This window comes from Epargyreus clarus, unplaced genomic scaffold (genome assembly GCF_041222505.1).
Source record: "Epargyreus clarus isolate Ecla_fem2 unplaced genomic scaffold, WU_Ecla_fem_2.2 ptg000023l, whole genome shotgun sequence".
Classification (NCBI taxonomy): domain Eukaryota; kingdom Metazoa; phylum Arthropoda; class Insecta; order Lepidoptera; family Hesperiidae; genus Epargyreus; species Epargyreus clarus.
In genome coordinates, this window is record NW_027332230.1 from 15766055 (window position 1) to 15793087 (window position 27033).

The 27033-nt window shown below is 34.8% G+C and overlaps 1 protein-coding gene across 2 annotated transcripts in view; it reads left to right on the plus strand.

The window, feature by feature from the left end:
* Positions 1 to 27033, plus strand: part of LOC140751658 (protein O-mannosyl-transferase TMTC1) — a 159853-nt gene that overhangs the window by 118698 nt on the left and 14122 nt on the right. For both annotated transcript variants that reach the window (XM_073085632.1, XM_073085633.1), the window contains 3 exons: positions 23619 to 23796; positions 24267 to 24340; positions 26852 to 26989. In XM_073085632.1, coding sequence (XP_072941733.1) covers positions 23619 to 23796; positions 24267 to 24340; positions 26852 to 26989 — 390 coding nt within the window. The remainder of the gene's footprint in view (positions 1 to 23618; positions 23797 to 24266; positions 24341 to 26851; positions 26990 to 27033) is intronic.

Below are 27033 nucleotides of genomic sequence, written 5' to 3' on the forward strand. Positions count from 1 at the left end.
TCATATTAGTCAGCCCGTATCCACATAGAAGTTCTTCACGATAGAAATAAGTTTGGTGGCTTTCACTGGCTCTACCACCTTTACGTCAAAGAACGTTTAATATTAATTACAATTGAGCTTTAATTAATTATATATATAGTACGCAATTACTAAATGGTATGAACAAAATTTACTGGAATTTAATTATGTGTCTAAATAGATTATTTTAGGAATGTTATGACCTTACCAGTGAACATTATTTCGTGGAAAAACACCTGAATGTATGACGATGGAATGACGTATAAAATTAATTTTGAATTGTACCTTCGCTATTCGAGAACACTGTGAATTTTTCAGAACATGTTTTAATGTTTGCACTAAGTATTCTATTCCTTGCTTCACAAATGGCGCGGCTAACAGATTGCGCCGAGCAAACTTTACAATACTCTCCCATTTGGTATCTTGCATGGTAAGTTTTGGTTTAGCTACATTTTTTCGAAGTTATACTTCTTTTGAGGCGTTTAGGAAACATGTTCTGTTTTTTTACAGAAGTTACTGATTAGAAATCGATATCATAAAGTTGGCTTATGAATATTTGAAGTTTTGCAGATTTTTAGAAACATAATATCTAATACAATATACGACATGAGCTTGTGTTACGTGTTTTATGATACCATTTTGCATTTCTTGTAATAGTTTCCCTTAGGGCGTATGTATACGTTGATACTAGATTGTTTTTTATTAAATAAACCAAAGAAGTGTGACTTCTTAAGTGCGTAGATGCTTCTATGTGCATGGTACATGTACAATGGATAGATATTCCAACCATCTATAGACGGTAGTGGCCACTTAATGTAGACTGTGCACTATTTAAATGCATCCATTGCATAAAATAAATACTTATTTCCTATACAAAACTCATATAGGTCACAATATCAAAATACAGCTCGGCACGTGGCTAAAATTGCTACACTACAGTAAACATTTTAGTGCTCCATCCGAAATTCGCGACCGCGCAGCGAGCGGCCGGTCCGACCACAAATGGACCGCACAATTGCTTAGAACAACCACATTCCGCCGCTTCAGATACTCGTATTTGCATTAGATAATTTTGTTATACACTTGTATTTTCCTTGATTAGAATGTAGATATTTCTCAATAATAAACTCGTAACTAAATTAAATAGTATTGTTAAGGTTTATGAAAGAGATGATATTTATTTCAAAAGTATTTTGTAATGATTAATGGACCCTATACATTGCTTGCACGTTCCTTAATAATATTTGTATTATCCTATAGTATATTATATTATATTACTTAATATGCATTTCCGATAGATTTAAAGTCGGCAGATTTATTTTGGAATGCCAATGGAAACACCATGTACCATGACATATTTATACTGAACAACAACGATGTAAAACAAACATCCCAGTTTCTTCATCATTTCAATTCAGCCCTCAGCACATAAGATCAAGTTCACATAAAACTTAAGACCAATTTAGGACTGGTTTTATGGGTAGGAAAAGTGCTTCATTTCAATTAATAAAAGTTTAATTTAATTTCTATATCTGTTTAATAAACAATACATACTAGAATATTTCAGACCGCCTTACGTGGAAACGCCAGTGGCGAGCGGCTGCTCGGAACCGCAAATGGACCGCGCAATTGCAAGGAACAATTGTAGCCTGCCGTTTAGCAACGGACATTACTGCAATTAAGATTTCGAAATATTTGTAAAATGAAATTCACTTATTAATATGATTAAAATTGTGGCAGAGTGATGTTTAATCTGTGGTGGGACGAGGCGCGATGCGGCGTGGCGGGAAACCAATTGTCATTGTTACAAAATATTTATGAAAATATATCACCTTCCTTTAAATGTTTCTTTTATTGTGATACACTCAAGAAATATAGCTTTATAAAATAGAGTGGAGTTTTAAATGTACCTAGCCTATGTTACTCCGACAATTTAGATAAATCTAACGACATCTCATATGTTAAGATTCATTAAGCCGTTACATACCCTCGTAAATATTTAACCTCCATAGTGGAATCGAAAGTATAGATCAGCCTATGTATCATTACGAATATATCTACTTTATATATGAAAAACAAAAAGAAAATCGTAAACACGCCAGAAACATAAGCAGTTTTCATCAAATTTAATTCATAAATCCATTTTAAGTTTTAATTAACAATGTGTAGGTACCTAAAAGTTAACACAAATATTACTATTATATATTCGTAAACTATGTTTATAATGAAACTCAATTAGCCGTATTCAGCGAAACATTCCCGAATAACGCGACACAAATGAACTACACGCATTACATTTAGTTCGTTCGCACTAAACGCGGAATAAACCACAATATTAAAATACTTACTAAACTGAATAGAATATAGGGGTCATCTACATTGAACCGCGAGCATGGAACGACCGCTCGCCACCGCAAATGGACCGCTAAATTGTTCGAGTTAGCTCATTTCGTAGACGTGTCCCATCAACTCTATGTAGTGGACGTTATGCTTCCAAATCGAATGTGTCACTTCGCAATTTGATTCAAAACCTTCGGTTACAACAATGGACGTTTTACTGTAGCTGAATTTAAGCTGAATTACATTTAAATGACGCCTTTTTTATCGGGGTTTTGCTACTACATGAAGGTTCTACTTATTTTTCTGACTTTTGGATATGGGTCGCATCCCTAACCAGGGATGATTACAATGATTCATGAAACGTCGAACGGTTGACGTGATTTGCTATGTAGACTCTATGTATTTTACCATAAATATCTAGGTCCTTATTCATTTTCCTAGTAATTCGATTGGGGAGAGTAATATTTCTCGATCATATCTATGTTTCAGTCTTTGGTGCACCCTAAAGCCCAAACGACGTGACTGATTTTAATATATAAGGTACCACTGAGTTTTATAAATTATGAAAATGACATAACCCATGGTATATTCCTTTCATTTTCAGTTGAATATTTTTAAGTTTTTTTTTTTATAATAATCATTTGGTATATCACTGTTATTTTTTGTTATTCAAAATATAATGAATAATGTTATTTATTACCATAGCCATTGTTATATGAATTGGTGGTATTTCTATTTACTCTCGCTCATTACATAATGTGAGTAACACATAAACTAAGCCACTATTTTGGATTACAATAATTACCGTATCAAGTTATACAGACGTAGAATTTTGCTGAACCGATGCTTCAAATATTTCAAGCGCTATTGACCGCCTGTTAATGAGTACGTTCGGGTAATGTTTGTTCGGATGCCAGTTTTATAATCCTTTGTGCTTTGTACTATTGTTTGTAGACAGAAGTTTGACGTTTGAAGTTTGAAAACGGATATTGAATTTCAAATATTTAGTAACGGCGGAAATATCATGAAATTTTTAATGGTCATACATCTGATATTACATACTGGGAATAAGATATAATAGAAATATACAATTAAATAAAAAAATATATTTACGTATGAAACAATTATGATAACAATTAGAATATATTTAAAGACGTTGTGACTATAAGCCATATTATTAGGAAAACCTTTGTGGTTCGACACACTTATATCTGCCTAACAGCCGCTTTAAGCGCTGCTATGTTCTGGTTTAAATTATGTTGAAAAATAGCATACTTACTTGTATAAGGGGCGTTCCAACTTAGTCCTCAGAGCAACGCACCTGTAGCCGATCGTAGGACTTATCTAAGGATGATTATTGATATCCGTGGGGGTCAGTTGCTACTTATCGTAAGTCGGACTGCATGGTTCTATTCTACTTCTGTATTATAAAAATACGGTAACAACATTTTAAATTTAGAATTTCGTTGGTACTCGTAGGTATATCAATATTTATCAGTAAATATACATGTTATTTTAAAGTAAACAATTACGTATGATTTAACATTCATGTAGCCACAGAATGGACGTTTTAATATGTTACGTATGTTCACGATGCGTGAATTTAATGCCAATATTATACCAAAAGGGTAGACGGTTAAAATTACGTAGTGTCGCCGTGACCGCTACGAGTTGTGTAACTATTATTAGGTCATCATTTTGTGTAAAATAACGTATCTTGTTACGCGTACAAATTAAAATGTACAAACCTTTTTCTTTTACAAATTGTTTGTATATTTTATCTTTATTTCTTCTGAAGATGAAGGAGATAGAAGTTGAATGCTGTGTTCTGGTTTGAAAGGTGTGGCAAGGAATATACGTATTCGAGGCGTTCCCACTAAGTTCTAAGCGGTAGCAATGCATCTGAGGCTAACCTCAAGTAGACATCAGAGAGACTAAAAAATGCTACATTTATTACTACAATTGCTTTAGTTATTGGAAAATTATCATCGTCGTGAACCCATTTTATGTGAATTGACATCAATACAGCAGTATCCATTGCATTCAACACAAACACAAGAGTACTATCCATCACTTTTAACACTGACTCTACAAAACACATACGTCGTTCCAATCTGTGATTGAGTGGAGTCGTTAAAGGGGAAAAAGGAGCACTTACATCGATGGGAAACAGCGATCGACCGAAAAAACACGTATCTGGTAAACAATTTCAACTGAATGTATAGACATTGTATACAGACAACGCCACTCATAGAGATTTGATATCAAACTGTAAAGGCAACCTTCCTGTCGTGCGTGTATATGCATGCACACGTGCCAACTGCTTTGTATCATTTCATGCGTATAAGATCCAGGTGAATGTGCCACGTGAGTACATACAAACAAATCGTGAAATTCAGCAACTTATTTCATGTTTGTAGGACACGCGTGCGGGCGTATGCACGCGTGACAGGGACCCCTGTTGAATTGAAGTCTTACGCGAGTTTGGACAAACTTGTTTTTCTAACCTTGATGACTAAAAACGCTTTTCCTGTCATCTCAAAATGAGATCTTATTTAGCATAACTTTGATTTAGTTAAACGGTTTGTTATAACAAAATTGTAAGGATAGGAATATGGTTTCTGATGTTATTTTGTCAGAATAGAAACACTTAACCGCCAATCGATTACCCGAATACGGTAAGACAAGTCAATCACTCATCGGATCAGATCCGAACAGGGCCGAACGTGTAGCAATCCATCGCACGTGTCGCCGAAATAAAACAAGCGGTGTGATAAACTACTATCGTTTCGGGGCGTAAAGAGCTGTGCATTCGTCATGAAGCCCTCACCAACTTTTCATCCTCCTATCTGAAGACTATGTAGCGCCCGGAGTGGCTCACGTAAGCGCTAATAAATCACTGACAGCGCTGGATGGGTGAGTGTTACTTTGTTCCCGGAATGTAAATTGGGGTGTACCTGCTGAGGTTGACGGTTTAATTCGGTTGTGTCAACAACCAGTTTGTCTTTCGAAGTTCTAAAGAGAATTTCAGTGTGGATACGGTTTACATAAGCCTTAATTAAGTTTAGAAATGAGTTTTTGTAAGCAGCGACTAGTTATACATAAAAGAAATGTTTTTTTTAATGTTAAGATGATCATCAAGTTGAGTTTTTTTATAAAGACCGCAGACCACAAATAAGAAAAAAATTATTTTTCTCAAATATCTCATAGCAAGAGGTAAATAAAGTTACATAAACATATTGCGTCGTTAAACATATAAGTTGCCTAGTCTTAACACCAACTAAAGGGATACGTAGACCTGATGTTATAAATGATACAATTTAAACAGCTTTGGAAGCTGTCCACAGTCCGAGGAAGTTATCAGCGGTCCGGTTAAGCCCATCTTCCATTATACTGACATTTCCACACGTACTGAAAGATTTATGGTTCACTCCTGTTTTTAAATAGAAATCTTTTTAGATTTTCATATGTAATTTACTTTTGTATAACTTAAAATGGAATAGTAGAATATAGGAAAACTTTAGAAGACAGTACACGAATACATAAATATAAAGCAATCTAGGTTCAATCATTTTTAAAGAAATACAGTGGTTGATACAGAAGTGAAGACAGAAGACAGAAGTAAAACAAATTCTATGCAGTGAACGTATTAGTAAAATTCCTATTAGTTATCCAAGTAAATTTCACTCTAAACATATTATTTTTGTAGATTTTGACTGACTTACACCCGCTATTAACTCAATGTATTCAAATTGTGCCTACCAAAGATCGAAATTCAACAATTTTTCGAAGCATTAGATAACTTGATCGTTAAAATATAGTTTAAGATGATAATTGATAACGGATAAAGACTTAATAGCTTCTCTAATACTAACACAAAAAATGTAAAACTAAAACAAAACTAGCAATCGACTCCACAAAAGGTACAAGCCACGAAATAGGCGATAACCGCTCAGCGTTCCCAATAACACCGATCGGGATTGCGCAATCATGGCGCTCGAACACTCGAGTAATGCGTGCGTAATAAATGTTCGGCGCCGCGCAATAACCGTATGTCAAATATAAAGGATGTAATGGTTTCAATGCTTTCAGGTAAATTTCAACTCGCTTTGTCGATAACTGCTTATAATACAATACCGTGATTGACGATACTGTTAACATCTCGAATTCTAGATTTGGATTGTACTGTACTGAATTGTGTTGTGTTCATTTAACGGGTTAGATATCGAATTTGATAATTCTAATAAGTGGAATTTTAATTTGTATTATTAAGCTACAGTGTAGTTACCTTTGTTTGTTAACTATGTATATGTGTAAGTACCTTGTTGCTACTTTTTCTACTTAAAATATACTTTACATCGCAATTATAGTAGTAAAGTTTACTACTATAATTCACTACTATAATCTATTTAATAGATTATATTCTTTATAACTTAAAAAAAATGTATTTTGTACCTAGATGAAAGAATGTTGATTTACATTTTTAATTCTTAATTGACCAATACTCTATTAAAATAATAGGAGGGTGCAATAAGGAACGTAATTTAATGTGACTTCTCCAGAAATGTGCAGGCATTTTTGCATAAAATAAAAGGAACTTAACAGCATGTTAGCTCCATCCGTTAATGGAGAGACGAAATCAAACACAATTCCAATTCGGAACTAAACAACCAAATTAAATCCGAAAGAGCTATCTGTACCTACTAATGAAATTCGGTTTAGAACCTCCAAAGACAAACTGGTTGTTGACACAACCGAATTAAACCGTCAACCTCAGCAGGTACACCCCAATTTACATTCCGGGAACAAAGTAACACTCACCCATCCAGCGCTGTCAGTGATTTATTAGCGCTTACGTGAGCCACTCCGGGCGCTACATAGTCTTCAGATAGGAGGATGAAAAGTTGGTGAGGGCTTCATGACGAATGCACAGCTCTTTACGCCCCGAAATGATAGTAGTTTATCACACCGCTTGTTTTATTTCGGCGACACGTACGATTGCTACGTCGGCCCTGTTCGATCCTGTTCGGGTGGATCGGATGAGTTATAGATGGGAAGATTTCGCGTAAATCGCTTCTCGCTTATATCTTTTTTCGGTCGACTGCTGTTTTCTATCGATGTAAGTGCTTCTGTTTTTCTTTTAGCACTCGCTCTCAATCACCGATGAACGTCGAATATCTGTCTCTTTGTAGAGTCAGCAGGAAAATCTTCCACATTTTTATGTTATACGCTCAAGTTTTGACGTCGTCAGAATTCAATTTCTTTTCGGCTGTCTTCAAATTATAATTGGATAAACGAATTTATTATTTAATGGAAGTTTTTTTTGTAATTTAATTATTTAGAGGATAATATTAACTTAGCGTTACCCAATGTGCATAATTACTTGGCACTGCTAATTTTCACTTTTTTAGTTTTTCCATAACTTAGTCATTATTAAAAATTATGGATCATAATTATTGCATAATTACTATCTGTCCAGCGTAATAAAGAGATAAGGTAATTTGCAAGAGCGAAAGAACATGGAGATTATTTTTAACAAAGTATACCTATTTATTTCAACGAAATGCACATTAATATATCGTCCCCGTGTCAGTGAGACCGCTGAATGGAGAGCGAGTGGCAGATTGATGAATGAACTGATTGATGAAGTTTGGCTATTTGTACGGGAGTAACGAGAAATTGAACATTGTGTTCGAAACTAGAAAAGATAGTCTAGAATTTTTACGCTCTAACTTCGAGGATAATATGGAACATCCATTTCAAATCTTGAAGTCGCAAGTCGTAAAGTAACTGTCGTCATCTTTTGTGGAAACTAGTTACATTGAAAATCTGCTCTAAAAATCTGTTGGTTTATTGATCATAGACCCGAGACATTATAATAGCATTTCGTCAAGTAGGCTATTTCGGGTTGGTTTATATATCTGTTTCTGATCTCAATATATGTATCTATGCTTGCCTTTATATGACATGTATTCGGGTGGCACACTTAATGCTATTATAGCGAAATATGTGTGTAGAAATGTTGCTTTTATTACGTATCTATTATAACTATCGTCTACCGCCGTCCCTATTTCTGCCATCAATATTTGTCATCAATATTGATGACAGAAATAGGGATCAATCCAATCAATGTTTTGTCCTGATCGAGGTATGGTATAGCAGATCTACATGTCCTTAAATCTCTCAACGCCAATGTGAACGAAAGCAGGAGATCTTTTCGATGTATGCGTTTGTTTCGTACATTTATATTTAAAGTTAATTTATAAGATTATATATGTGTGGTGACTACTACCAATTTGACCAAGTTCTTCCCTATTTCTGTATATTTCATACCATTCCTTATTTCTGTACTATTTCTTCGCTATTTCTGTACTACTTCTCCGCTATTTCTGTATTATCAGGTACTTTCCGCCAATGATCCTGCAATCGTAGAGCGAAACGAACTCACACTGCACTTTAGACTTAGACTTTTATTTTAGTCGGTGCTTTTACCGTGGTTCTGTTGTAGCTCAGTTATTTTACGACCGTAATAATGATTTTACTTCCACGTAACAGTAAAATAGAGGGTTAGTAGCACATTTTTCTTACATTTTCATTAACAATTCTATACTAACGGATACATTTTAAAGCTAGAAAAGAACTTAGCCGGTTGGTTGGTAAAAGATCTCTAGTGGTATTAAATTCTTATATTTTTTTCTCTCTTTGAAATAAACTTAGATACAACGTACTCGTGAAATATTTCAAATTGCTACATAAGTGGAGTTTCCTGACATTATTTTAGTATGCCTCGTAAAAATAATTCTGCCGTTCACTTACACACCCTTTGTTAGTGGAATATAAAAATATTAATAGCGGTGGTATTGGTCGCAGTCACGCTGAGTATTGCACTTTGCGTTTTGATGATGTGCCGTTAGGTCTTCTACATATTCGAGAATTTATTTTTCCTACCGCTGTCTCCCGTTAATATAGTTAATTGTATCAGGCGTTACTTTGTGGAAATTCATACTTAAGTTAAGATTAAAACTACTTCGCAACAATCCGCTATAAATATATATGGTGGTATATATTTTAAACAAGGCATTTTCATGCCTTATAAAAGCAATGATAATTTCACACAATGACAACTTAGAAAAAATAAAGTTTGGCGCGAGATTCAAACTTAAGATCCAACGTAAGAAATCAAATTTTCAATAACTATCTCTTAGCTATAACTTAAATAGGTTATAACTGCAAACGTCGTGTAATTCGTTAATAATAGATATTTTTATTTCACCAAAACTTCCAGTCTCTCACACTGATTGAAAAACAACGAGGCAGTACAAAACAAGGTTGTTCCTAAACAAGGCGCTGGCGGCTGTTTGAGGGAGCACCGAATTTTAATAATAACTTCGCCTTTTTTGTTCTGACAGCCCGCGGGAAAGCGGTCAATTGCGATTCCTTCAGAACTCCCGCAGCCTTAAGGAATCAGTTTATAATATCTCTTTACATAATGTTTTAATAACATGCGTACAGTTTGAATATAACATAACGTTATAGTTGGCTGGAATTTTTGACCGACTCCTGGGCATTCGTTTTTTTCACGCAATTGTAGCATAGATACTTTATCAACGTACTTGGAGCTAGTCGAGATAAGAACTACGCTATCCCTGCCTGCCGTAAGAGACAGCGTCAGCAAAGAAGACTTTAGTTGAAGTTTGAACCTCTGTAGTTTAACTCCGACACCACACCTATTTCTGCCTAATAACTGCAGTGTTACGTGCTGCTGTGTTCTGGTTTGAGGGGTGTGGTAACGAATCTCACTATCCCGAGGCATTCCTTACCTTAGTCCTCAAAAGTAGCAGCGCATCGTTGGCGATCTAAATTAGGAATCAGACCTTATATGCCAATTATAGATGTCCAACTGCATCTGCTACTACTAAAATAAATAAATAAAATAAACCACAGATGCAATGTTGTGAAATAAATTCAAATCTTTCATCGACTACTATTCAAGTTTTGCGGTCACAGACATAGGAAAACTGTTTTAAATACATAAAGATACAGATTTTGTAACGAGAAAAACTATACCTAAAATAGGTATTAAAATCAAAAGAAACTATGAACAAAGCTTAGTTCCTAAAACATTGTATCGTTAAACATGAGAATGGCATTATGCATGAAGTCCTAAGCCTGTAACAAGTGTCCTGTCACTGCTCGCTCATTTGTCACAAGGGTACGGAGCCAGAAGTTTTTATATATATTTTTTGTGAGCTGGGAACACAAATAGGGTTTATATTTGCGGCTTTATTTATTGTTCACTCTTAAGGTTTTAGTTTTTGTCTTAGCGCTTACATTAAGCCGTTTTGGCTTAAGCAAAGCAAAAGTAGAAATTGTGGTATCGTGATCATTATTTTATTTAAGATACAAACAATGTCTTGTCTGTGGTTGAAGAATGTCTATAATAAACTTGATTATGTTTAATTCTGGCGAAGACATTAAAAGAGGTCTTAGCGCTTATATTAAGCTTTTTTGGTTAAGGCGAAATGAAAGTTGAAATTATAATAATAATATAATAATTATTATTATTATAATTAATAATGATCATTATTTAGTTAAGACGCAAACAATGTCCTGTCTGTGATTGAAGAAATATCGATAATAAACTCGATTATACTTTATTATGGGAATGAGGTTATACACGAAGGTCTAAGCAAGTAGCCTGATTTCTTTACATCTCATTTATGCCGTAGAACTTATAACAAAATTTAATTTTATGTAAAAGCTAAAAATATCAGTCCTTTAAAATTATACAAAGTTTATCGATAAATTAAAATACAATTACATTTAAGAATAAATTGCGTTAAGTATAATATATTTATGTTTGTTCTCTTGAGGATATTATTCATGTACTAAATCCGTAACAAGTGTCTCGTCATTACTGGACTATTTTTCACGGAGCTTGATGGAAAAAGAAGTGTTTATGATAATAAGAATGAATAACAACAAACATATCGGTGTAAATGTATCATTTGCGTGTCATATCTCTGAGACGTGTAGCAACAAAATTAGAACTCACTAAAAATTCTAAATGGACTGCAAAAAATCCATGATTGGCCGTATTTAATCAGAATTTGGTTTAATAACTTACATAATTGTATATTGATGAATGCTTAAAGGAGCTTAAACGCTTACACAATTTGTAAACTAAAATTACCGTTAATTATGATTGGAGTTCTTAATCACATGTTTAAAAATTACATTCAATACAGGATTATATCTGCCTTTTCTTTACTTAAACTGCTTTCTACCAATTTATCACTCTTGTTTCAGAAATACTATTTACTTATTTATCATAGATCTTAAATGTGTGATTTCTATATATTAAATATAAAATACATTTTTATGTATTGTCGTTATTTTATAGCGTTTGATTATTAAAAAGAGTCCAATTCAATGTATTTGCGTAAAATAAATGTGGTGGAGAAAACAAATAGAGAAAACTATGTGTTTTTTCACTCATACTAGTTGATAAAGTAGAGGGCGCGGGCTAGTTTGTAAATAAAACATGAGAATGGCATTATGCATGAAGCTGTAAGCCCGGAATACGAGGCCTGTCACTGCGTGATCATTTGTCAAACGCAACTAGACAGTACAAATCCATGTTTGGTTAACTTAGCGATTAATATTATTTTCTCTCAGATCTTTCTAAGCTATGAATGTTTGGTGGATAAAAGTGTGTTTTTTTTTTATTTTTTAAATGGGGGTAATTTCTTACTATTCTATGTATACACGAGGAGTATTGGTGTAAAGCTTTCGACTCTATTACATGTTTTACAAAACTATAAGGTCTTAAACTAAGCTAAAAGGTAGTAAGAACTACCTGTTGAGTAGTAACTATTTATTAATCTGTGCTGTTGATGACAAGTTTTAGTGACCTAAAGAGATCTGCAGTCAGTCACTAATGCACCGCTGGTTTTAAATACGACCTGCTTTCACATATTAAAAAGCTGAAGAATTATAATAACTGTATAATTTTAATGTATAATTTTATGTCCATGATCATATTGTTGTGCAATTACAAAGGTAATTTCTATTCAAAGGTTTAAAGCTGAACGTACATGTAATTAAACGTTATTTGCCCGTTCAATACAGGTAGCGTGATTATAATGACAATTGAATGCCATTACTGACGACAGAACGCGGTAAACGATTTGGAGTTTCGTACTAAATGCATTTAGTATGAAATAGTATGCATATATAGTTATATAGGGTATATTTAAAGTGAGGTATTAGTCTACAATCTAGTAAACGATATGAACTTTACTGTATTTTGGCTACAAATTCAGCAGTATACATTTCATGTTTATTTTACATTAAGATAAATTTGTTAGGTAAGCGGAGTTATCTTTACCGCTCCTAAGTTGATCAATAATACGAGAGTATCCCTAAAACCCAAATAAGACCTAAATCACCTTACATAAGTGTACGAAATGAGAATAGGCAGGACTTTTGCAGTTATCTGCTTAGGTATACTTATATCTAGTTAATTTTTTTCACTTTCATTTGTAACTTAAAAAAAATTGACCTTATGTTAATTTCTAGTGATTGCCTATTTGATAAACAACACGCATAAATAAATACTTTAAACAAAACAGATAGTAACAATTTTGGAAAATAATGATACATAATGATCTATAGAATCGGTGTCCATTAATCAAAAATGTCGCAACATGAAACGAGTCACTGTCGCAACAGTGTTCCAGCGCTAACCTTCAAAATGAATAATGTGGGTGCGAAAGATGCTTGTTAATTATTTATAATATACAGCGGAATTGAGTGCTTTTTTTGCGTAAAATTCTTATGTAACGTCATCTATGTTGTTTTGGCTTCAACACTTAAAGGCCAACAAAATCCAAGGTCTTTGATAATATGTAATCCTCTAAAAATGAATTTATTATATATTAAACGGGTTTAAGAACTTATTTGTAATAAAATACAGAATTAAAGTAATTTTTAATGTAAAATTATGCGCTGAGTCTAATTTAATAATTCTAATGAATTAGTTAATAGACAATGAGTGAATGCAAATTATAATACAATACAATTATTGTTAACAATAACCGCGATATTGCAATATGTCAAATGGAAAATGTAATTAAATCATCCTTCATTCAAAATAAGCGATTATATTGTAGGGAAATCACATTACTGTATTTGAATTAACATTATTTTGGAGAAAGACAGCCATTACAAAATCAATCACAATGTTACTGTTACTGTTAATCACAATTGTGTAACGTGTAATTAATATTTCCCTTATATTAAATATTATCAAGACACAACAACAAACAAACCGGATTATTATAATAAAAACAAAAAACTCGACTGCTAAAATAAATAAAATAAATAAATAAATTTTTAACAAATTCAACGACGCCCCATATGTTAAAATCCGTCAAGCCGTTAAGGCTGCAGTACGTGGCATAGAAAAATACATATGTACAATGATACGCTATAAAAACTCTAAACCCTCAGCAGTCGGGTAAAAAATAGAAAAAACATAATTTTAAATTTCGTTGTTTTGTTCAAAACTATGCATAGCGCGCTCTTGCAGAACGCCATCCACTTGATTGGCACAAGTTGACTCGTGATATTCGCCATAAATTTACAACCAGCTGAATTGTTTGTACAGCTCTAATACTGAATATTACAATACGAATATCGTATTCGTTCACTCGAACAAATTTTAATACTGAATGAGCTCAAGCGTTGAACGTGTGTGATTTGAAATTGTTTGTAAAATGATATTGTTGAAGAGATATTTTGTATGTGTGATGTATTATATAGCACTAGAATTCCACTCCCATTTACCATGAAAGATTTTTATGTTGTGACATAGGTATATAAATAAAGGAAAATGGAAGTATTTACTGTGTTCCGTACTACTCATAACCAAGCGCGGTCCAAAATCCATTTTTTTAGGGAACGCCTATATCCAGCTGGAAATTCATCCAAATGCGAATGAATGCACTTAACATACTGTCATTTTCGACAAGCACGGTTATATGGTGGGAGTCTATGAACGTAGTAAGTTCTTGCGATCCCTGTAAGCTTAATTGAAATATACTCCTTTCCTTCAAACGTTACTGTATGGTACAAATAGATATTATGATAGTGGTAAGAACCAAGTAATAAAGAGTTAAAGTTTTACTATTAAAAATTCGAGAAATAGCCGAGGCTAAAGAATGTTAATCTATGAAGAATCTCGAAAGCTTTTCTTCAATGTTAATTAAGCTCATACATAATTAAAGACTACAATAACCTTACAACGAAGTACTGTAGCTAATTATCTCTGAAAAAACTTCTAAAGTTTACTCATTGAAAAATGTAAATCGATTTCGGAGTTTCAGCGAAGTTTTCGTTGTATAAAGAGAAAAGATAAAGAGGTTATGCATGAGCGAAGTTGGTGGCGTATAAATTAGTCGTTTCGTATTACTTGTTGAGTTTAGGGTTCTTGTACACCGTGGTTTTACCGCCAACTATGTTACGCTTCAACCTGTATTTGGTTGAAGCGTAACAATAACAATGTGAACAAATAAGTTTTTTTAATATAGAAGTAGCTAACGAGTATACAGTCTACTTGGTGGTAAGTGGCTTACTGCCGCCCATGGATACATGCCATCAACTCCAGATAAGATAAGAGTCCTACCTGATGTCAGCCACAGACGACTCTTTTGTTATTGCTATTATGGAAACCTTTAAAGAAAGCTAGCTATTTTCTTTAATCTTCGTCTAAAGATTAGTTGAAAATAGTATGATTTGAGAGAGAATCAATTAATCAGCTGTGGCAACGCATCTGTGATCTCTTACTGAAACAAACATAGCTTCAAGTTCGTGGCATCAATCTAAAAAAGAAAATAAAAATGTATTGCAACATACACCCTTACAAAAGTAGACCACTAATCAAAGCACAAGCCGTTTTAAATCAAAAACCCACAGCAAAGGCAGTTACTATCATAATGCAGGGTGAAAGGAAATTCTGAATAGGTTTGCATTGTACCGCGATTACGTGTAATGAACCAGCCAACTTTAATCGTTTCCTCGCGTGTGTGCGGTATTCATATTTCCTGTACTGACACCTAGCGGATAAAATATTGACTAACTTTCCCATTGGTAAACGCTTAATACGGCTATAGCTCGTATAATATGCTTTGGCTTGGCGTTCGTGGAAGTTGGCCCTTCTTAATAATAGAAATATTGTGATTGTTGGTAACTTTTTACCCGACTGCCAAGGAAGGGTTATGTTTTTCGCGCGTATCTTGTATGTTTGTCTTTCTTTATTTGATCCGATCTAACAAACGGCTGGATGAATTTCAACAGTTAAAGTGTCATTATATTTGTCTCAATGACCCGAGTGTCCTTAGATAGGTGTTAGTAAAAAAAAATAAAAATGGCGGATTTTTGGCGCGAAATAGGAACACATTTAAAATAAAAAGTTAACCGAACCTATCGAGTAGGGTATCAAATGGAAGGAAATTAAACGGAGATTATAAAAACATATTTGTATATATATAATACAGTAAGGTGACTGACTGACTGACTAACTAAATGACTTTTTCTTTTTTCAGAAATCAACGTACAGCCTAAACCAAGGACCTTACAGTTCTAAAATTTTGCACACAGGTTCTCTATATAGCTTGAATAAGTACTAAGAAAGCCTTTTTGGAAATTCTACCCTTAAGAGGGTAAAATAGGGGAAAACAGTTTTTTAGAAATCCTTTAATTTTGAAGCAACTACTATAAAATTTTGTATTTGGCTTTCTGGACAGGAACAAGGACGCACTTATTTATCCCCCTCCGAAAAATCAACCCCGTAGAGGGTAAAATAGGGGTTAAAAGTTCATTCGAACAATCGTCAATTTTGAAGCAAACACTATGAGATTATGTATCAGGCTTGTTGGATAAAAATAATGAAATGCTACCTCTAACGAGGTAAAATAATGACCGAAACTTTGATTTACTGAAGTTATATATTTTATAGACCGTAAATGGTGAATTTTTTCGCGAAATAGTAACACGTTTTAAAAAAGTTTACTAAATCTATCGAGTAGGGTGTCAAAATAAAGAAAATTAAGAGGAGATTACACATACATTATATAATATATCTTATATATAAAATTCTCGTGTTAGTTACTGTACTCCTCCGAAACGGCTTCACCGATTTTCACCAAATTTTATATACATATTCAGTAGGTCTGAGAATCGGCCACTATCTATTTTTTTTTACACCTAAGTGATAAGGATTGTTCATCCTTAACATTTTTTATTTATATGGAAACACAACGTTTGACGGGTCAGCTAGTACATATATACTCGTATATACACATCGAGATGACTGTCTGACTAAATGAGTGAGTTGCTGTGCCAGAGATCAACGCAAAGGGAAACCGCTGAACTTAAGCGTGCTGGAATTTTACACATAGGTTCTTTATATAGCGTAAATTAACACTACGAGGATAAAATAGGATAAAATAATATTGTTTGAACATCTTTTGTTTTTGAAGCAGACACCTACTATGAAACTTTGTATTTGGCTTTCTGGATAAAAATAATGAAATGCCTATTTCACTGCTTTTGGAAATTCTACTTCAGCCTTTTTGGTGCAGTCGGGTTTTTGATTTTTTAAATTATTATATCCCATTGCTTTCCCATTGAAGGAAAGAAAATTACTAAATATTAAATAAAAGCTTTTTTGTTTGTTTGTTTGTTCAAAATAATTACGTTGTAGTGAAAATAAATTATGTGGCGAATAATAGTTTTTTCGGCAGTTTATTGTGAATTATAGTGTACAGTATTTTTTTCAATTTAATATTTTTTTGTTTTGTTCACTAACTCTGAACTAAAACTGGTGCTCCTATGAAGGAAGATGTTGTAGGATCTTAAACGTAGAACGTTCTATACTTATCATAAATATCCGGCTTAAGTATTTTCGAGGTTTGTCAATAAATTGGATGAAATCGTAAAAGTCAATAAGTCTTAATTTAGACATTTTTTAAAAGAAAGCTGACGGTGGATCGCGGCCTCTTCTTATGCCGCCCGACGGTAAATTAAAATGAATAATGATGTACAATTCATTGAACATTATTCTGAGAAAATTCACAATTATGTATTCCTAACATATTTCAGTTTGTCATTTTGAATAGGGATTTTTAACACGAAATTTAACCGTTCGCCCGCTGCAATCACAATGTAGTATCGAATTCTCTCTGAAATGTAGAATTCTAGTTGTGGCTATTACACAATACAATCAAACACAGCAATTTGAATGCCAAAGCCTGCATGTTAACATCCTTTGTGGCACGAAAATGCAGCTTAAATATGCAATTCGTGAAATAAAATGAGAATTGAACGCAGCATTCTATACGCGTATTGGCATTTTGGGATATAATGTTCAGTAGGATATTGGACGATGTGGTGGGAACCAATTTCCTATTTGGCATTTGAAGCGTTAAAGAGTAGTGTTGTTCGTGTTTAAGGGCAGTATATGACAATGATATAAATAAATAATATCATTAGTATATGAGTTATAGTCGGCAGCAGCTGCCAAATGTAGTCGGCGACTGTCACCGATTGTCGCTGCAGCTAGCAACAGTTGCAGATGATATTTAGCGCAGGCTGTCGCCCGTATGTTCTTTGCCTTAGATACGACGTATAATTATAACAAATGTCTATTAAAATGTGTATTGAGGTCATGAATACTCTACGGGCACTACACATTCAAGATTTATGTCACGACAGATATGTAAATGTATACTTGAGTATTTATTTATTACTTTTTTCAATTTTACTGAACACTATAATTTATGTGTGTGTAAATTATCAAACGTTTCAACCCTAATTAATAGCATGTGTTACATGAGCTGTTACATGGCATAAATAAGTATTTTACTACTGGATATAAACCTCACTTTATTTTTCATTATCGAATCCAATTTGATATCGCTCTCGAATTCAATTTAACCTTGAAATATAGGACACTAATTTCTACTTCGTAAATAATATAGTAAGAACCTAAATTATACACAATCGACAAACACATAGAAATAACCGCACACAGCAACAGTTTCCATGTAAGCATGACACTGATGTATGGCACATGTAATAGGGTTACAATCCCACCGTGCCAACCAACACGTGCCAATCAGCTCGCTCGTAAAATATGTATGGCGATCTGAGTCGGCTTTAATTGGCATCCTCGAATGATTTACGGTGAAGTGATGAGAATGTACGAAGTTGATTGATTTAGATTGCATATTATATTTTTATTGGTAAAGTAAGTAAACGTACAGTAAGTATGTACGTAAAATGATCATATGTTGAGTTTGCGTATCGGCTATGTAGAACTATAAATAATTACGTCATTAAACTAAGAATAATGCAATCATAACATCTAAGTTACTTGGGTTTCTGAACTTTTTTAACTTAATTTGTTAACTTCATATTTTACGAAAATTCAATTCATCAAGTTATCAATACTCTTAAACAAGTGTTTATTGAGTTCTGCCGGAAAATGTACCAGAAGCCCTCTGTCAGACTGATATGATCACCCTAACGCCACCCGGATCCTTAAGAACTTTAATTAGAATGGTATGTTGTCAATTAACTGTTTACAACTATTTTCTTGGTCCTTCGAGCGGGATGGTAGAAAACAGCGAGATAAAACCCATTCCATAGAAAAAAGTTGCACAGCGCAATGCAGAGTATCGACACCGGGGCTTGATTGCTTTTTAATAGCCGGGCGACATCCCGATATCGATGTACAAGCATCAATAGCTTTGTTTGTTTTTCGACGCTTGTCCGATGTCCAATGGGAGCTATTTAGATATATAAAATTTATAGTAGATGTTTCTACATCAATAATTGTGTAGCGTAGTGGTCACCACACCAGTTTGCAACGCAAAGTACAAGGTTTGAACCCTGCTAGTTACATATTCAAATGAGTATTTATTTATAGTATTATTATAGGTTGTAAAACCGAATGTACAATTAATTGTTTAAAATCTGATTATAGGTAGTAAAACTGAATATGATGTTAGCTATTAATTGTTTAAAATATTTTTTGGTCCTTCGAACCGGATAGGAGAAAACAGCAAGATAAAACCGATTCCATAGCAGAGTATCGACACCGGGGCTTGATTACTTTTTAATAGCCCGGCGACATCCCGATATCGATGTACAAGCATCAATAGCTTTGTTTGTTTTTCGACGTTTGTCCGATGTCCGATGGGAGCTATTTAGATATATAAGATTTCTAGTAGATGTTTCTACATCAATAATTGTGTAGCGTAGTGGTCACCACACCAGTTTGCAACGCAGAGTACAAGGTTCGATCCGTGCTAGTTACATAAACCTAAAGTGTTTTAGTTTTATTAGTATTGTAAGGGGGTAGAACCGAATTTAATGTTGGAAATTAACCCTTTACAACAGGTTTCTTGGTCCTTCGAACCGGATAGGAGAAAACAACAAGATAAAACCGATTCCATAGCAGAGTATCGACACCGGGGCTTGATTGCTTTTTAATAGCCCGGCGACATCCCGATATCGATGTACAAGCATCAATAGCTTTGTTTGTTTTTCGACGCTTGTCCCATGTCCAAAGGGAGCTATTTAGATATAGATTGGTGTACGTTTCTGATAAAAGTGTAATATGAATAAATGGGCTTTGATAAACAATATTGACATAATCTGCTTGAAAAAATACCCATTTAATATTTGGCGGATTTAATTCTATTTTACGATACTCGTATAGCGTTTGTAGTGTTATGTGGTCGTTTAGGTGCTGGTTTATGTGTAGCGGTGGTGATGGTGGTGGTAGGTTGTAGGGTGTTGTGGTCAGTGTAACCCATGGAATAAACAATATTTTTTTTAGCGATTGGTATAAGCGTAGTAGATGGTTTAAAGTTTGATATTACAATTTTATATTAAGACTAGTGGTGCCCGCGGCTTCGCCCGCATTTTAAAGAAATAATATGACATACATAAAACGGAAAATTTGTACCTGCATTTTATGACAGTGATGCTATCTGTCGAAAATTGGTCTTATCAACTCCCAAACCCTCGTGGGCTCTTGGACAACAACTTTGCTTAAGATCATCTTGATCAAATGCATAGTTTCCGATTCTATAACTACTTACGAATTAAAAATTAATTAAAAAAACCTTTTCCCATGGACTAAATTGTAAATCTAAACCATTCTCAAGTCCCCTTGAACACACACAACAAATTTCATCAAAATCAGTCCAGTCGTTTAGGAGGAGTTCAGTGACATACACACGCACATAAGAAATATATATATAAAGATTTCTGTTCTAGAAATGATGTTCGTGGAAATATTTTAGCACCCATGCTAACGATTTGATCTTACCATCACGCTGTGAATATTTTACTGATATAGCTCTCAAAATCAGTAATCTAAAGTGATAATGGGCAGGCCATATTGTTTGTAGGACAGATAACCAGTGGGTCGTAATTTTTAAATGGAGGTCACGTATAGGCAAAAGTAGTGCACGTTGCCCCGCCATTAGTTGAAATGATCATTTGAAGGAGAAGGCCTGTAACTTTGAAGGCCTTTGAAGGTGGTAGAACCCTTTGTGGTTCGACTCCGGCGGCACCACCGCCACACCTATTTCTGTCTAATAACAGCAGCAACTTCAAACCGGAACACAGCGCCTAACTGCTGTGTTCCGATTTGAAGGGTGTGGTAAAGGAGACAGACTTTTTGGAGGCGTTCCAGCTTAGTCTTCAGGGGTAGCGGCGCATCTGTGGCCGGGCTTAGGTAGGAATATCTAATCCTATCTGGGGTTGATGGGAGGACAGATGTCCATGAGGGCGGCAGTAGCCACTTATCATCAGGTGGACTGTATGCTCCTCTGCTACTCCTAAAAAAAAAAAAACTTCTGTATTTAGGCGGCAGAGGACCGGTCGGAGTGGTGTATGTTATAGGAACTTATATCCAGCAGTGGACAATCTAACGATGGTAGGATTAGTTGTGAAAATAGATATATTCTAGCAATAAAACACTTGTAAGTTGTTTAACTTATCTCAAATAGCATCCAATTTAAAAGTATCGCATGAATTTGTAGTTGCAACAGAATCACTGTTTGTTATGACAAATATACTCTGCTATTGAGAATTGTACCTGGTAAAGTTATTTTGTGAACCTAGTTCTAATATTTCAAGTTATAGTCTTACAATAATAATAGAGAACAATTTTTCGTACATAATGTCTCATTTATAAAACTGGAATCCATTATCCTGTTGCTAGTCACCGGTCTTTCACCATAATTTGTGGAGGCCTGGAGATCCCACTTTGCTTATTATGGAAGGTAAAGATTAACCTACCAATCATAATAAGGTGGTAGATCCATCTGTAGTTCGACTCCGGCGGCAACACCGTCACACCTAATTTTGCCTAATAACAGGAGTGTTAAGCGCTGCAGCGTTCTGGTTTGTAGGATAAAGGTAAAGAGAAATACTTTTCAGAAGCATTCCAGCTTAGTACTCAAGAGCAGCGGCGCATCTGTTGCTCGATTAGGAATCTAATCTGGGTTTGATTACAGATGTTCATGGGTGGCACTAGTCACCTACTATCAGGTTGACTAAATGCTCGTCCGTTACGCGAATATTATAAAGAAATATATAAATTAGTCAACTAATGATTTCAACGTATAAAAACGACGGATCAGAGATTCACATCTGTAAAAGCCTACATCTCCCGCTTTATCTCTAGGTAGTAAGGATAAGGAGAACGTAGGCATCTCAGTAAAACATTTCTGTGTAAAAGGTGTGAAATGTTCCGAAGTTTCAGTCGCAGCAAATTGAGGTTGGCGGTGGTGTTCCCTGAAATGTACGGACGGATAATATGAGTGTGACCATGTTATGTAAAAGTACGGGGTTACAATTGTTAAAAAAATATTTCCTTAATCGTCCTAAATCCTTTATTTGTTGTTATGGATGTCAGGATACAATCCGATAGGAATGCGATATGATGAGATATGGTATAATGATATATGTTTATTTATTAATTACGCCTAAGAAGTGCAACTTCTTATATTTGTACATATGAACACACGCGCTTAAATATTTTTTCATTGTGTTTACTGCTGAAACGAATTCACCTTTTTTTATTTTTAAATACCAACATTACAAGCATGACCTCTCATATATGATCATTGCGGGAAAAAAATTCAAATTGTTAATATTCGTTCTTCGTTCGTAAGGTATTAGATTTTTTTCAGAACATTGAACATTTTATTATTGACGATTTTAAACTGAAGTGAAGTGGCTAAAGTGTTCTCAGAAAGTATATCTAGCAATAGTAATAATTTAAATTATTTTTTTATGTGTGTATTTTTTACTACTTAACCTATATGCAAGACTGTCCAATCTAATGGTCACCCTAAGATTTTAGAGCGACATTGAAAGGACGACGCGTCGCATCACGAGAAGGAAAGTGTGGTAACGTCTCGGCTTTTTATTTAAAATTTGTTTGGCGTTCGCATCTGAGAGTTTTCTGTGGATATTCTACGTGAATTTTCCCTTCACCTCAAAATGAAAATTTGTCCTAAAAATTCTATAAGATTTTTATATAGCAGCTTTTCTGTGTCTCGTCGCTAAGGTAATACGTTCTGTATTTATAAAAACGTTGTAAAATATAAATATTATACTTTTGGAATAAATGTAATCATCTAATATTAACATTTATTGAAATTATATCTCTTAAATATCTATATTTTCATCTATAGTATTACTTACCGACCTGTTAGATGTGATATTAGACTAAAGCTACGTTCTGCACATTAATTTGTAAGTTAAATAATACACGATGGTCACTGACTACAGTTGGCGACCCGAGTTCAATCATGTTGATTTGCCTCCTATAATTATCTTTGATATAATACATTTGATTAACACTTATGTTATAAGGAAAAAATACGTTATGTAGTCTGATGTTATGTAGTTGACGCTCCTCCCAAATCATGTGGTATTTATGATGATATGTGGCCACACAATCCGCCATCCTTCACGAAGTTGCTGGCTGGTCAGTTCAAGCTCCCACTCTTCCCGCCCACAACCGCGAAAGTCCCTTTTTAGTCGCCTCTTACGTCAGACGGAACACACCGAATCTATATTTTTGTCCCGAGATTACAGAAACGTAGATGAACTACTTACAATTCTACTTAATTTGGCTGATAATTTAATGTTACAAATCTTTGTTGCAGGTTAAACCACGCACTAGCGGGGTTGCGGCCGTGGTGGTGGCATGCTTGTAATGTGTGTTTACACGCGGCGTGTTGCGCGCTTGTCGCCCGCGCGTGCGTGACGGTCGCGCGGTTGCAACGCCCGTTCGCCGCGCTCGCTGCGCTGCTGTTCGCTGTACATCCTGTACATACTGAGGCGGTAAGAATATAACTGTTTATGATAACGATATGAATACGACTAGATATATATAGAGGATAGAGTATGATAGAGATTGATAGATTCATAAATCACTTGATGCATACATTATGATTGTTACGTGTGTATGGCGACCACTGCGCAATTAACTGAAATATATTTTGTTTATTACCGACTTATTAAACTAAACGTTAAATTACAAAATACAACTGGAAGAAGCCTGCAGAAACAGTTATCTAGGGTGTGTGAATACTATCAATTCCCACTTCATACATTCCCTGAATTATACCCTAAACCCCTCTGACTCTGAGAGAAGACCCATGCCCAGCACTGGGATGGTAATAAATTGATGACGGTAACAACTGGGACAGTCGGCTTAACCTGCCCTCTGGAACATTAAAGCGAGCATAAAATGTGTTACATGTTTCATGTGTTTCATTCAACCTTAATATTTTTTTTTTATTTCTTCGTAGGTAGCTGGTGTGGTGGGCAGAGCGGATGTGTTGGCGTGTATATTTTTCCTATCTTCGCTTTTAGTATATCATAGGTAAGTAATTATTTACTAATATTTGTTTTCGCGAGTTATATACATTATACAGGGTACAAAGCTAAAGGAAACCAACCCACTTATAATCGTAGGTTTTAATAGAAGACGATAATTATAATACGTCCTTGTAGTGACTTTACATAAGTCCCATCTAATTAATGTAATATCGAGAAATGTATGTCTAAATATGACTTGGATATACATTCATTTTTTTGGTTAATACATCCTTAAATTTATCTGATGCTTTGTGATAATTGCCCCGTAAGGACATCTGTAAAACAGGCGAAGAGGATTTTCGTATTTACCCTACATCGGCCACAGATGAATTGGAGATAGTACTGGCAAATATTATAATAAAAGCAAGTCTTTCACATGTCACACATTTATCTTTCCACCTGTACGTTCCCACATATACATAATATGTAGAATACCGAACAAAGTTGTAAAACAAACATTTGACTGCTAACAAATGACCTGAGTAAAGTAATTTAGCACTAACTCCTAGACCTACCCACATGTAGGGACCGAATCCTAAGTACTAAGCCATTACAATTTAGTATGTCTGCTCCTCTATTAACTGTCATGAATGGATGGCCCTTCATTATCCTCAACTTTATGAGCGTATGAAAATTATCATATATTTTAAGCGATGGAACCCTAAACTTTTGAATAGAGATGATAATAGATAGATGAGTAGTATGAGGGAGTAGATAGATGGCGTTGTATACAATAGAAGTATGAAGTTTGGCTTAAAACAGCTTGTGACGGAGTCCAATGGTGAAGGCACCAACGTCACTCCTCTTTCAGCATAATAACAGCAATGCAATGTAAGAAGTATATTATTATTTGAAGAATTTGGTACGGGAGAAAAACTTACGCGAGATATTCAAACCTAGCCTTAATTTTATTCTTCTCAACCGTTTCGCTCTTATCAGACCGGTCGTGGTCATCATGTGTCGTATGTGGGGCTTATGTGACTTGCCTCATTATTTTATTTAGCATTAACTACCCCTAGTAAGGTACGTGTGGACGATGTCAAGTAGAAATCCGGCTAACTTACACTAGAGGTGAACATCCGAAAGAGTGTCGACACATCTGTGATCGCCTTCAAGTATGATACCTCATATGGAGTTGGTTGCAGATTTCCACGGACGAAAGTCACCACTTATCATCATGTGGACTGCATGCTCGTTTCGTACTTCAGGCTTATAAAAAAACAATAATGTTTGGTTAGTTCATCATGGTTAGTTATAGTACGCCATGCTCGTCAATAATCACATACGATCAGCTGGACTGTATGTTCGTTTATCTACCATCACTATAACTACCTTTATAAAAAAGTCTGTACCATAGAATGATAAATAAATGGACACCGTTAACCATACTATTGGTCCCAGGTTCGAATCCCAGGCACGCACCTCTAATTTTTCAAAGTTATAAGCGTATTAGAAATCAATTATCACTTGCTAAACGGTGAAGGAAAACATCGTAAAGAAACCTGCATACCTGAGAGATTTAAAAAAAAATCTCAAAGATATGTGAAGTCTACCAATACGAACTTGGCCAGCGCGGTGGACTATGGCCTAATCCTTCTCATTATGAGACCCGTGCCCAGCAGTGGGGCAATAATGAACCATACCTACGTGGTTGTTATAAAACTGGCATGTATTCGCAAAGTATTAAAACTTAAGTTTCCGAGTGGGCGCTTCCTTGTTTCTCTTAACTCGAGACTTGTAAGTTACCTGCAACTTGAGGAGTTAGTTCTAAGTTCGACCTTACTTCAAGATAACATACTAAATACAAGGGAACAGGGTACTCTGGTTATGTACCTATATAGATACTTAACTATATATTTCCGTGAAATGAAGGTGTAATTTAATGGACTTTTTCGGTCGTTCACCAACCCTATCATTTACTATTTTCGAAGTGAGAGAATATTCATTTTAGCCACATCACTGTACGCCGTAGGATATTATCATGAAAATAATTTATTACTTTTTAAGAACCCTCTATACAGAATTCGATTGTGGAAGCCATTTATAAAATGTGACTAATATAACGTTACTTTAGAGAAATAGTATACTATTTTGAAATGACTAATTGCCATATTAATTTTAGAAGTTTGAAACTCTATATACTTAATAACAGTGATAGCCTTGTGGTTGAAATTCGGCGTGTCAGTCGACGGGTCCGAGGTTGGAATTCCAGGCACGCACGCTCTAATCTAAAATTATAATGATCATTTGCTTTAAACGATGAAAGAAAACATCGCGAGTAAACCTACACACTTTACAGTTTAAAGAAAATTTCTTTAGTGTGTGTGAACTCTACTTACCAATTCGCACTTTGCCACTTCGTACATTATGGGAAAGCTTATCTTGCTCTCAGAGAAGATCTTTGCCTATCAGTAGGACAGCAATAGGTTGTCGAGGAGTCACTATGAAATTCTGAAATGTATGTACTTGTACTTTGTGTGAGTTCACTTTTCTTTATTAATCCTTTTGTCAACAGTCCTACAAGCAACAAGAAGTGTGTGTGGCTGAGCGTCATCCTTGGAGCGCTGAGCATGCTGGCGAAGGAGACCGGAGTCACCATACTACTGCTCAACCTCACTATAGACTTTTATAGGTGTTGGCCTTTCGTCAAAAGGTATGTTATGATGTTACAGTGGTCGTAAAACTGCTAGTCCACTC